We start from the raw sequence: 14127 nt of genomic DNA, 5'->3' as shown, positions 1-14127 counted from the left end.
GTAAATTTTGATCACAAAAGCTAATTTTATTACAATAATGAATATGATCTGTTCTGTAATTTTATACAGTAGTTTTACTGTTTCATGAAGCAAATACTATAAGTTTATTGTATATTGTTGAGTACAAAACTGAATTATTTTGGATAAGTTCACAGCATTGAAATTAATCTAATATTGTCCAGGCGGTAGTTGAATCAAATGTATGTTTTGTAGCAGTGTCTACAATCTAGTGTTTCTGTTTTACACTTAAAGTAATCTAGAGCTTTTATACACACACCTGCCTCCTTAACTAGTTCAAAACTCTATGATCTGTTTTTGACATGCAAAATTATTACAGAAAATGAAGCCAGAAGGTACATGTAGATAGAATGTAGTATCAAGTTGATTTCTGATTTGAAAATATGAGCCTAAATTGACCAGATCTAATTATGAGTTACATTGGGATCACACTGGAATTTAATTGGTTACATTTTTACATTTGTATGGTGTGAAACGAATGTTTATACTCACTCTTTTTTGCTGCTATATATTCTTCTTCTTCTTTCTGTTTATTTGCTGCTAAAACCTTTTGCAACTCTTCATTAGCTGTTTGTTTGACTTGGTCAACAGCAGCCTCAGATTCCTTTAAAATTTTGTATGTACCTTCATCTGTTTCAGTTTTCATTTTTTTCACTCCTTTATCAGTTGCCTTTTTTATTCTTTTGAGAGAAACTTTTGTTTGCTTCTCAAGTTTATCAATAGCAGATTTTGATATCTCTTCAATTTCAGCTAGTGTAATTGTTTCTTTATCTTTCAATGTTTTTAAAGACTGTTTAGTTGTTTCTACAAGCTCCAATTTTCTTTTTTCTGCTTCTCTTTTGAATTTATCACCTTGTGTCTTAATGTTGTCATGTGCGACCTTTGCAACATCATCAAGCACTTTCCGCACATCATCTTTACCAATGAGCAATGTATCCTTCTCTAACTAAAATGAAAAATTAATTATATATCATTATTCTTATCTGACAATAACAATTCTCACACAGGAAGCCTGTATCATAATCTAGCATTTTAAGACAAAGACGTTACACTCAAGTTTAGGCTTTTTACGAAAATGTTTTGTATATAAAGGTGATTGTCTCCTTTTAACATTTTCGAAGTAAAATAACATTCAAAAGGTGATTTAATCAAAGGATAAGTATAATTATCATGTATCAGTTTTAAAAACTATCTAATATTTAACATATGAATCATTACTATAAAGGGACCTTCAGCTTTTCTAAGGGTTAAATATGCTATCTTTACATAAATCGTTTCATATACATGTAAAGGCCCTGTCACACTAGACTGCGCGTGTACTGTGTTTGCACGGCGTTATTAAATTCAACAAAGCGCCGCAAGATCGCAAGAAAAATCTTATATGTTTGATGACATGAAGACCTTATGGCGTCTTCACGGCGTCCACACGGCGATACTGACCATTGCTACGGAGCTTCCATGGCGTCGCAATGCGTTCTTACGGCGTTTTAATTGGCGATTTTATGCGTTCGGACTGCGCTTCTACTGCGTTCTTTGCGCTTCCAATGCGCTTTCACAGCACTCACATGCCGCTATCGCTGCGTTCACACTGCGCTGTATAGTCGTGTACCAGCTGCACCTGCATGCAAGCAAGCAGTATTCCAGTTTGTTTTCGTTCATCATCAATGGTTAAAAGAACATTTACTTGCAAACACGTTCTTCTATATATACAGCGAAAACCCTCTATTAAGACCAAAAAGGGGACTGGACTAAAGTGGTTTTAATAGCGGGTGGTCTTAATTGTTAATATATAATTATCAAGGCATATATAACCTTTAAATATTACTTTGTTATAATATCTAATCATAATTAGAACATTAGTCTGAAAATATTTAATAAAAAGATTAAATTTTCGTAGGTCTTGATTTTTGTACATAATTCACGTATTAATTAAAAATAAATTATTCACAAAATACATGTGCAGAAAGTAACATTGAACCAATCTGATGTTTATGTTCCCATCTTAATACAAATTTTCACAGAAAATTCCGTTCTTTTTAAAATTGGTCTAAATAGAGGGTTGTCCTAATTCTGGGGTGGTCTTAAGTGGGGATTCTACTGTACCATATTCTGCAATTTCAGATGAACGCAGTGTAATCGCATTGAGTACCCAATGGTCGCCGTAACAGTGCCGTATAGTCGCAGTATGAGAGTTTTTTAGAAATAAAAAAGCTCTGTTTAAGCGCCGTACACACGCAGTATAAGTGCGACAGAGACGCCGCACAATCTCCATACAAAGGCCGTGGCTTATTACGCGTGCATTCGGCAATCCTTCTGCTTTTTCACGGCGCTCCTGTTGCGTTGTAGGAGATGCTTCTGAGTTGCTACGGCATCTTTACTGCGAACCAACAGCGCTCTTATCAGAACGCAGAATGACGACGTTTGTTTTGAGCATGCTTAAACCGTCGGTCGGCGTTCTATGCAATGCCACTGCGATGCTGCGGTGATGTTTGCTATCTTACCTCGGCGTTCTGAATTTTCTTTGGACTCCATGAGAACGCCATTCATGTGTGGCAGGGGATTCATCGTCAAATCGAAGGAAGAAAGGTGGAAAATGAAATTTATCAATGATAAAATGCATAAAGATAATCAAACCCCTCGATATCTATCATCGACCAGTCCGCACTCTATATTCAAATGACAATTCGTTTCCCGATGTTGTATTTTTAACAAACACACTAAAGCGTTATAAATACATCTCGGGACGCTGTTTTGAAGAATGCTTAACAGTGAAATGATGCACTTTTATAAAGATAAAATTATTGAACTGCTAAGTTTGAAACATCACAGATTCGTTAATCCAACAGAAAATAGTAAAGTCTAACTTGCCCATGTGACCACGTGTATTAAGCGACTTTTGTCTTATGCGACCACAGTAAATTCTCTCTTTATCTTGAATGTATTAAGCGACTTTTGCTCAACGCGACCAGCGACCGCTAGTTAAGTCAGCTTATTGAAATTAAGCAAGCTCTTTTACCTGTCAAGTGTTTGTGTTATAGACAACGCCGCCTCCTTATGTCTCAAGTGTCAACAATCAAAACACAACATGTGAAAAACTATATTTCCCAAACATTTAGCACATGAAAATGAAGTTAAGTATAACTTGACGCGTATTATCCAATAAAATCGGTAAACAATGCAACGCTCCGCCCCTACTGATGGTGTATACATTTCGCTGTTGATATTTAGACTGCATTGAATTGACCTTTATCAGCAATAAAATAAGTCGTTGCAATTAGATGTTGCTTAGTTATTTATCTTAAACGAAAAAATGCACAACAGAAAGCATCTTCACTTATAAGATTGTTCCTGTCGAAGACAAGGAAAAACAATGGAGAAGCTTAAAATTTCAGGAAAAAATGTCAAACATGTACGTGTAATGGATTCAATAAATATCAGAAAGTTACTTATTTTATTTTATGTATTCAAATCACCGGTGCGTTATTATTATTTAAAACATTTATATAAATGAAGTTAAAAAACTTCCCCACCACAAAAGAAAGATGTCAAGAATAAAAGAATAAATTTTTATTTCTTTCTCATTAAGCAACCATTTTTGGTCATTCCCCTGTGGGGTCGCTTAATACACGCTTGACTGTATTGAACAATAATTCGTCGCCATTAACTTAATTAAATGTAGAATTTTATGGCATGAAATACATACTTCAGTCAGGTGTTAACATTTTGTTCCTGTTTCATTTTAACTGACATATTTTACAAAGAAACATTATTATTTTGCAAGTAAGACATATCATAAATCCGATTATCCTTATATAAATCAACCGCGCATGAACATGTTTTCATCATACAAAACCAAACGTAACATAAACTTTGTATTGAGTAGTTACACATTGGTCAAAACTATATCACTGAATACAATAGTAAGTTTTACAAACCTCAGATAATCTTTTCCGTGCTAACTTTGCATTATTATCAGAAATCAAGTGTCCAGTATCTGACAGAAGGTTATCAAGGTCAATGAAATATTGCTTTAAATCTTTATCCACCACTTCCAGAATAGGGGCGTGTCGGACAGCTTTACCAATCTCTCTACCCTGTGGATATAGAATCAAGACATACAGGTCCTTTATTCATGGGGCGTAGCTTGGTCGATATTGATATGCAGACCAATTTAAAGAAGAGTTTGGGAGCATACAGTCCAAAATTAGTTTTTTATGCTCTTGATTGTTAGAGATGTGTTTTCCTTATATTTGTTATAAAAACGTAAGGGGATATCAAGTATTATAGGTAGACAAAAATATATTTATGTTTTACTATTACCACGGTACATGTTCCTCCTTGTTAATTTGTGTCATAATCAGTATAGTTAATACAAACACAGAAATTCGATTGATAATGTCTGGCAGAGCCAGACGTCTTTATTGTCTAAGAATTGATTATGATATAATCAAAAGATTAACCAGAAACTTCAAATACGCTTTCATATAGAAAACAATTGTAGCAAACGTTATGATAGATGACACAAAGTTGGACAACAAAAACCACCAAGTATTACAGGTAGACAAAAAAAAATTATATTTTGAGTAACTTTAAAAAAAGGCCAGAGCCTATAGAAGCTACGCTACTGTCTATTTCCTTATCTCTTACCTAAATAGCTTTCTTATATATTTATTGTTTCAAAGGGTAGCGTATTTTTTAACAATACCTAATAACAGGATAGTTTTTATAAAAATTAAGAACAAAAACATATTTATATGTTTAACTACCTAGAAATAATAAAATAAATGTCACAGCCTGTAGAAGCTACGCTATTGTCTATTTTATTATTTCTCACCTATATCATTTCATCAAATATTTATTGTTTCAAAGGGTAGCTTATTTTTGAGAATACTTATTAACAGGATTTCTTTTTACAACAATATGAACATTACCACAGGAATCTTCAGATATTTTTTCTTATGAAATCAAATCCCACGTTCAGAAGCATTTAAGGTTTAACATAAAGATAAATTTGTTTTGCAAAATTTCTCCACATTTTATTCTTTAAGATTTTATATGCAATGTTAATTCTATCAAACTGGCTTGAACTTGCATTATGAAATTTTAGATAAGAAATGCGTCTGAAAGGCAGGGATGCCCAACTATGTTTGACAGTTCACTGAATAATATGAATAAAGATGCAGTGACAGGACAGTATAGTTGGTATCTCATAAAAACGTTTTTGTAAACAAAACCTATAAAGTAAATATTTTCGTTGATAAAAACAGCTTTCAAATACCTACATGGCCATAATTTACGGGTGGGTGACAGTGCTCATTTTTGTCTGTATATGAGCATAACTTAAAAAGAAGAGGGCCATAATGGCCCTTATATCGCTCACTTGATTATTGAGGCTCTTAATAAATACAAGCTATGAATTAAAAGAAGATAAATGTCATAATCTGATATCAAAACGATCATACATGCACCTAAAAAGTGCAATTATAAACAAGGTTTTTCCATATATGTACAACCAGGTTATTGACCCGAAATAACCCATATACATAATATTATTCGAACATGAGAATTTATTAATCAATTTTGTTAACAAATTTTTAGGATATATAGGCTAAAAATAATATAGTTAAAGTGTTTTGAGTGTTTACAAGACTTTTTCACATCTGGGCTCTATGGCCTAGTTTATGACTATAGATGACCCGTATTCAAAATTGAGAATTAAATCAACATTAAAATTGTTCTGACCAAGTTCAAGAATATTTAGGCAAAAATATTGCCTATAGATTTTAAACAACGTTATTTTTTATTTCAGCTGTGCGACCTAGTTTTTGACCATTATGACCCATATACAAACTTGAGCCAGAAATCTATAAACAACCTTTCTGACCAATTCGATGATAATTATGTTAACGGAAACAGAACCCTCTAGATGTACCATATTCTGGCCGTGTGGCTAGTTTTTGACCCAAGATGACTCATTTACAGACTTGAGTTAGAAATCAACAAACAACCTTTTTGACACATTTTCGGAATATTTAGGCTGAAAATATTCCCCAGCGTAGTATAAAAAATTAGTACAAAAATGTTTTTGTTCCATATTTGGTCTAAGTGACATAGGGTGATACATCTTCAAGTCAAGATAATTATCAAAATAACCATTCAGACCAAAACAGAAGCCTCTAGAATGTGATCATGTTTTATATGTTTAGCTTTTGATCCCATTTGACCTATATTTGTATTTGAACAAGAAATCACCAAAACAACCTTTCTGACAAATATCAGATTTTTTACCAAAACAGAAGCCTATAGAGTGCCAACAAAGTTTTTCTGTATTCTGGCTATGCGACCAAGTTTTTGACCTTAAATGACTCATATTCGAATTTTAGCTAAAAAAATTATTACAACTACCCTCTGGCCAATTTTCAGAATATTTGTTCTGTAAATGTTTCCTATTTACTTTTACAAGGTTTTTTTTATTTGAGCTGTGTAACCTGATTTTTGACCCCGGATGACCAATATTTAAAACTGACTTAGAAATCACCTTAACAACCTTTCTTGACAATTTCCAGGATATTTAGACTGAAACAGTAGCCTCAAGAGTATTAACAAAGTGTTTCACTTTTAAGCTATGTGAGCTAGTTTTTACCCATGTTAATCCATATTAGATATTGAGCTAGAAATCATCTTAACAACTTTGCTGACAAACTTTTAGGAATGTGAGACGTGTAATGCTTCCTTTAGGATGGTAACAGGATATTTTCCATGTTGAGCTATGTGATGTAGTTTTTGACCCCATATAAACCATCTAGAGCATGAGCTAGAAAACATTTTGTCAACATTTCTGATCATTTTCAAGGATATTTGAACAAAAAAGCAGTCCCCGAGGGCTTCAGCCCGAGGGTATTATTCATTTCAGGGCCGAACATCACCTTTTGGCCCATCTATGACGTGTATTAATGTCTTTAAAACACTTGATAGATCTAAGAATTACTTTGATAATTCTTTCGTTGAAATTCCTATCTCGGTAGATTTCAACTGAAAATTATACAGAAGAAACTTCAACAGAGTTGCTTCCCTTTTGTGTAGTGTATGCAGCACGATTTATTTTCACGAAATGAAATTGTAGCTAGTACTGTTTTCTTAAAATTTTAATAAAGCTGTGTGTGTAGGAATAATGCTTATGTTCGATTTATAAAATCAATCTATTTGTGCTTCAATCCTACTTTTACTTTTACAGCTAGCTGTTTTGATGACTTAAAATGTGACGTCATTGTTTCAGTTTGTGACCGTAGTACTGTGTTCAGCGGGCTGATTATTATTATCGGTTTTCGGCCTCGAGCCACAAACTGGTAATCGGTCACGTGACACTCAAAATAGGTTGAAAACATAGGCAAATTTGTTACTATACATAGTAACAAGTGTATTAAAATATTTTTTCGATATGTGGGCTGTGCGACCTAGTATTTGACCCCATATGGCCCATACTGAACTTGAATTAGAAATCCCAAACAACCTTTCTGATCAATTTCCTAAAACTGTAGCACCTAGAGTGACAAGAAGGTTTTTCCATATTTGGACTGTATTACCTAGTTTTTGACCTAGGTGACCCATATCCGAACTTGACATACCATATCATTATACTTAATATCTTTGCCAAAACAAACAAAATGCCAAAAAAATGAATCAAGATCAGTTTATACAAGACAGAGTTATTGGTCTTAAAAGGTGTTCGAACGCACACGGAGGGACAAGTTAGAGGTGTAACACTATATATATACATGTTTCCTTTTTATTGCCATGAATAAATTTTCATAATATCTTATTTTACAAGACATGTACATTTAAAAGTTTCATTAATTTGACATCTTAATTTATTTTGTTTATCCAAAATTTCTTCCCATAATAAATTTGTTTCAAATCGTTAATGTCTTACATTTGATAAAGAAAACATATTATTTTATATCAATATGATAAATGTAAGTTTCATATTAAAACCATGATCGTTTCCTAAATAAAGAATAATAAAGTTTGCAAGACAAGAAGATCAGCAGTGGTCCAGGATTTCGTGTCGTGATAAACATTTATCTTAAGCCAGTTTTTTGCTAATAATTTACTCTTTCTCTCCCTTATTTGAAAGGAAAAAGAAAACAGCCTGCTAACGGATCAAAGGTAGGATGGTGCCTTAGCCCCGGAAGCAACCCCCCCCCCCTCAGTGGATATATGCCTGTGAAAGATTTAGCTTCTTTGAACAGCCTTTGCTAAATAAAAGTACTTGCATTAATAGATGTGAATAAGGTTCGGGTCACAGTGTAAAAAAATAGCATGTTGTGTCAAAGAATATGTTTTGTCCAAGTATGAATATGTGTCAATGAAAATCAGCATTTAAGCAAAATTCAATAACTTTAGTTTGATTTCCAGGTCATACTTGAATTATATAACACTAATAGGATTATGGTGTTCAAATATAAATCCTCTCTTTCTCTCTCTCTCTTTCTCTCTCAACTTCTAAAATTATGACCATTTTCGAAAATTTCGATCATTTAACATTTACAATAGATGCCATTTTATGGGAATATGACAACTTGCCAAAATCATTTTTAAATTAAATAATGGTCTAAATAGCTCGTCAGGTAATTTAAACGACAGAACAAGAAAAAGAAAAAAGTAAAAGTTACTTTACCTTGTCAAAAATGTTTCCTTTCTTACTAAGATCATCTGTAACTTTTGTCTCAAAACATTTGCAGTTTATGATGACACTGTTGACTCCATTAAAATCTGTTTCTGATGCAGATACTACATCTTTATAACCATCTGGTGGCATGAAGCACTAAGCTACCTCCCAGGATTTACTGCACCATTGTGTAGCATCAGTGTTTTTGTAGGATGGGCCATTGTATCTATGGGCCTTCTGTATTTCAGCATTGAAATTGTGACAGATATTGTTCGGACAACCAGCAAGAAGAAAAGTAGTAGCAGAATCTTTATGATAACTGCATTTTCTGTGCTTAATGTTACAAATTCTGTTGTTCGTATGACACTTGACTACATTTTCTGTGCAACAATTCAAACAATTTGTTCCAGGTGGAAGACCCTGTTTGTTACATATATCTGTTAAACATTTCTGCTGAAACTGTTCAATTTCATCTTCAACAAAAGGTTCAATACCTTCTTTTGTAATCAAGACTGCTAAACTAGCCTTTACCCAGTTATTATATCTCGATTCAGACAATTTCTTTGACAAAGACACTGAAGCCATGCCTATGAATTGTTCAATTCCTCAGTGAATCTAATCCATATCACAAATTGTATTACAATAATGTCATCAATATTCTTTTAGTAATCATAAATCAAAGACAGACTTATGCATGAAGGTACTGGGAATTCTCTACTTTAGGTTTAAGATACATAAAACAATATTCACATTTTCTTTACAGCCATACAATACCATATCGATATGTAGTTTTCCTCCATTGTACACTTGTTACCTAAAATAAGAAATTAATGATATTTCTATTTGATGTTAGAAAACAATTCTGAAATAAACATTTATAACAAGAATATTTTCATTTGATACCATGGGTTAGAAACTATCTATTTCAAAAAGTAGAACAGAGCGATGATGGTCCTTGATCTGTCATCTGAGAACCATTGTAAGAAAATCTCATATACTTGTTAATTTATGTTTAATTGTTAGGTTGCAATTATTTAGGATTGTCCAAGGTAAACTTTTGATATCACACAATGAAGTGTAATGATACATGCCAAATCTTGATGCTCTACAGATTCAGGAAATATGATTCAAATACTAGGTTTTCCTAGATATAGATTACAGTGGTTTTTAGTCTTATACAGGCTGTACCCCTAGCCCACAGGCTATTTCACCTTGCCAAAACCTGCGATACTTTCCCCTAAAATGAAGCCCATTAAACAGACAGTTATTGTAGTATAACAAATTACATTACAAAATTATCAACTCTAAATAAGAAAACAGAAATTTCAAATGTAAATTTTTATTAGAATTATGGCTATATTAAATTATCAGTTGTTTGTGTTTATTTCAGCTTTCACTCTTGACAGTGCAGTAGACAAAGCGCCCGTGTTCATGTCCACGTCATTGTTAGGCATGGTAGGTTAGGTATTATATAATATTATGATTGTATAAAAAATAACATTTCGTAATCGTTTTATGTTTTAAATAGTCTGATTTTTAACATGTTATATAAAATCAAATATAAAACACAATTTTATCACTTGACATGTAGTTGTTTTCTTCATAAAGAGGGGAACAAAAATAGAAGAAACGATACACACTCTTATTAAAATAAAACTATATAAAGTTGTTGACACTCCCAATGTTGAATAATAATAATACAGACTTACCCTTACAATTGGATTTTCCTAATATCATTCCAGGACAGTAAACCTTTATTCCAGTTATCATATTTCGACTTTGCTTTTAGTGTTTTTAATGAATTAGTTTTTCCTTTTTTGTTAACAATGTAAAACTTATGGGTATAATGCCTACGCCTAGTTTTGCTTACGTATAACAGTTTTATTATTCGCGTTTATTTGCGTGTTTAAAACAATTTTTGCGTCATTTGTTCATACCATAGATTTTGTAGGCAAATAAACGTAGTTTTTTCATAGATTTTTTTTGTGTCCACTTGAACAATACCACATTGTATTTTATTTCAGTTCAAATTGATGTATTGATATTTAATGTATTCAAATCTTAACATAAAATGGCAGGACTATTCGTCTAATTCAAAACTTAACAATTATCTGATAAAGGGGACTGATTGTCTTTTGTTAAAGGTGTAAATCTGTATATAATTAAATATTTGTACAGTAGATTTATATAGCTACATGTATCTTTACAAACATTTTAAGCTCGTGAGAAGCATAAGCTTTTGTATATGAAAAAATATCTGTCGCGATTCGAACTCGTGACCACTTTGATCTAAAGCAATATAAACACAATTCTCATTATATCTAACAAGATTAATATGCGCTCATTCGTAACAACATATACAATGTATATGGAACTTTAAAATTAGTAATATAAATAATACCGTTCATGCAATTGATCTGACTGGTTTCTTGGTTTATGACTACAGAAAGTCTTATTATTATGTATCCTAATCTTGTGTTTCTGCTAAAAAAATCGAAATATTGTTTTTAAATCATGTTGAATAAACAAATATAACAGAGTCATGTCTCTCAGTGTAATAGTACAAGCAACCCGATCATCAGTGAATGCGGTCATGGGAGATAACTAGAACATTAAGTTTTTAGGTCTAAATAGATTAGTCGCCCCTGGGGTTTATTGCACACGAAATATTGACCGGGTTTTCTTATGACTTTGAAAGAGTCATATGTTTTACTGCTGAACGACATGATTAATTTTGCGACTATTAAAATTATACAAAATAATAAAAACATTTACATGCATATGCTAAACATTTTTGTTCCCATTCGTTTTTCAATTTATTTCAAAAACATTGGTTATTTTCATTGTCCATTCGATGAATAATATTTTCTTATCTCCGACAACAAATAATGACTGCTCATCTGGTTGATTTCCATAATGTGGTAGCTTTTTCAGACGTCATAACATGAAACCAGACTAAAAAGCGCTGAAAATGATGTCGTATCAAATTCAGCTTAAACACGTTGTCCATCTATATAAACACTCAAGTCTCAATAGATAAGTATTTTTCTTTTGTCTCCCTTTTTCATTTATAATCCTGATTGACAACATATTAAAAGTATTATGATATTGTCGCGATCAGAATTCGGTTTAAGTAATTTCATTGATTTGAAGACTTTCTTTTCTTGCTAGTACTAATAGTAATACAGTCATACTAGGGCGGTTTAAGCCCCATTTACACAGTCCCGGTTTGCCACGGGGTAAGTACTGTTTTAAATTGGACAAAACTGCATCGGCGCAGGGGCCGTATATGGTTATAGTATATTCCAGATCTTCTAATTGCAATTTCTTTACTCATTTTATTTTTCCCTCGCTATTGTCTGCACTGACGTATTTCCGAATTCACGCTAGCATTAAAGCAGTTTCACAGCAAATAACGAAATAGAACGACTGAATATCAATGCCACGTTTTAGCTATGAATTTAGCTATGTGTGAGAACGCTTCCCCTTACACGCTATTCTAAAAATAGATTTTATCCAATCAACACTGCACATGATTAAACTGACTTTAGACAACCGCCTATACATTTATTTACAAGCTATATGTTTAGAAATTTTATTATTTTCTATTATAAGAGAAAAACAAGCTGAAAATCGAATTTAAGGACAAACAAACAATGTGCTTATGGAATATGTAAAAGTGACTCTGGCCGGAAATGGAACCTTTTTTTCATACGATTTCCGCAAAATAAAAGGACGCCCGAAAAATGCACTCGCTTGGCAAAAACCAACACCAACTACAACACAAATAACATTATTACTTATTAAAGAAATAACTACATTATGATTTGCCGATGAATTTAGAGGCCTAGTATATTTCTGGTAATTATGTATTTGAACGGAAGTCAAAATACTACTATAACATTTTGCTACTTTTATGACAAATCATTTCACATTGATTACAACTTTCTTAAAGTAATATTTGACTTATTTCTCTCTCTTTACGCTTGCGTAAAACCCACTTCGTTTCTGGGAATAATACTATATGATTTCATGTAAGGCTACATAAGACAACGGTTAACTTGAGGTATAACAAAAAAAGCAATTGATGTATAGAACCAAAGAGCGTCTAAGCAAGAAATGCAGCAAGTGGCGATGAACAAGTAGACATATGATGACCAATCTTCTAACGGTTAATTGATGTATGGGCAGACAAAAGACATTGTTCACCATGAACTTTGGTAGGATAGCTAGAGATTGCAATATGAAGCTGCAGTCTCACTTAGATCCCGGCAGACCACGGCAGAGCCCCTAAAGGCGTCCGGGTGACCCGGGAACTACCGGAAACAACCGGAGTATATCCGTAACTCTGCCGGCAACGTACGGGATGATCCGGAAACATCCGGCATTCGACCCCGGATGGAATTAAATATTTAATTGATTGATTTAATCATATTTTATTGCTTGAAACATGTACATGTAACATAGAGATTACAATAATACAAAACAGAATACAATAAATACGAATAAGGAAACGTGTATGTTAACAGTTTGAAGCAAATGGGTTGGGCCACAAGTTTTACCAACATTAATGAAGGCCCTTCCCAGGCAAGTTTAAATAACAAAATGTTCATTCTAACACTGTCGGAAATTTTCCTATATAGACAAAGAAGGCCGGAAGCGTGCATTATTCTACACAATTCACTCGCCGTTCTTATTATCTCCCTGTATATTTTCACATTGAGGGCGCCATTTTGTTTAAAAATCTGATAAATAAAAACAATTTTTTGTCGAATTTTGTTGTGAAAACTATCTAGAATGATAGAAAATGGTCCAACGAAGAAAATGAATCCGAACACCAATATCTTTCATTCAGTCGTTAACAATGTACAGACGTTTAAAGTGTTGTTTACGTGACGTCACAATGTAGCGCCAAACAGCACGTGCAAAACAATCAAATCAAGTACGTTATTTTAATATCGCAGACGAGTTAGGTTTTACATTTATTTCACTTTTAATAATTTGTATTTCGCTTGAAAAATTATAGAGTGAAATAAAATGAACAAACAAAGTTTTATCAACGTTTTCAAAATTCGTTATTCTCAGAATGTTTGTACACACAGTAGATTTAACGACAGTTTTTTCCAACCCACTGGAACAGCCTTTAAAGAACGTTTCTATTGGAAACTCAGAGGCGAAAACAAATTTAACCACCAAACATAAAGTCCAACTTTATAATAATAATTATACTTTTTCTTTACGTGTTAGAATGGAAATAGATATTAATTCTTCGTGCATTATTGTATAATAATGCACGTTTTTCGTTCAAATGCGTTGTAATTAATCACTCAGGCTTTTTGGCCTTCGTGATTATATTACTACGCATTTGAACTCAAACCGTGCATTATTCTACAACAATGCACTCAAAATTGATATCTATTTCCTAATTATAGGCCTAAAGA

The 14127-nt window shown here is 32.8% G+C and overlaps 1 protein-coding gene across 1 annotated transcript; it reads right to left on the bottom strand.

Annotated features, from left to right (window-relative positions):
• Positions 1-510: 510 nt before the first annotated feature.
• Positions 511-9490, bottom strand: LOC132737531 (uncharacterized; the record flags this gene model as incomplete). Its single annotated transcript, XM_060724828.1, has 3 exons — positions 8696-9490; positions 3954-4112; positions 511-964 (listed from the first exon to the last, which is right to left on the bottom strand). Coding segments are annotated over exons 1-3 (754 nt in total), but the record flags the coding sequence as incomplete, so codon positions are not given.
• Between the last annotated feature and the right edge of the window lie 4637 nt (positions 9491-14127).

The sequence above is a fragment of the Ruditapes philippinarum genome, unplaced genomic scaffold (genome assembly GCF_026571515.1).
Source record: "Ruditapes philippinarum isolate M1 unplaced genomic scaffold, ASM2657151v2 ctg6084_1_1_1_1, whole genome shotgun sequence".
Classification (NCBI taxonomy): domain Eukaryota; kingdom Metazoa; phylum Mollusca; class Bivalvia; order Venerida; family Veneridae; genus Ruditapes; species Ruditapes philippinarum.
The sequence above is the reverse complement of the archived record's forward strand: the minus strand, read 5'-3'. Positions and strand labels throughout refer to the sequence as shown.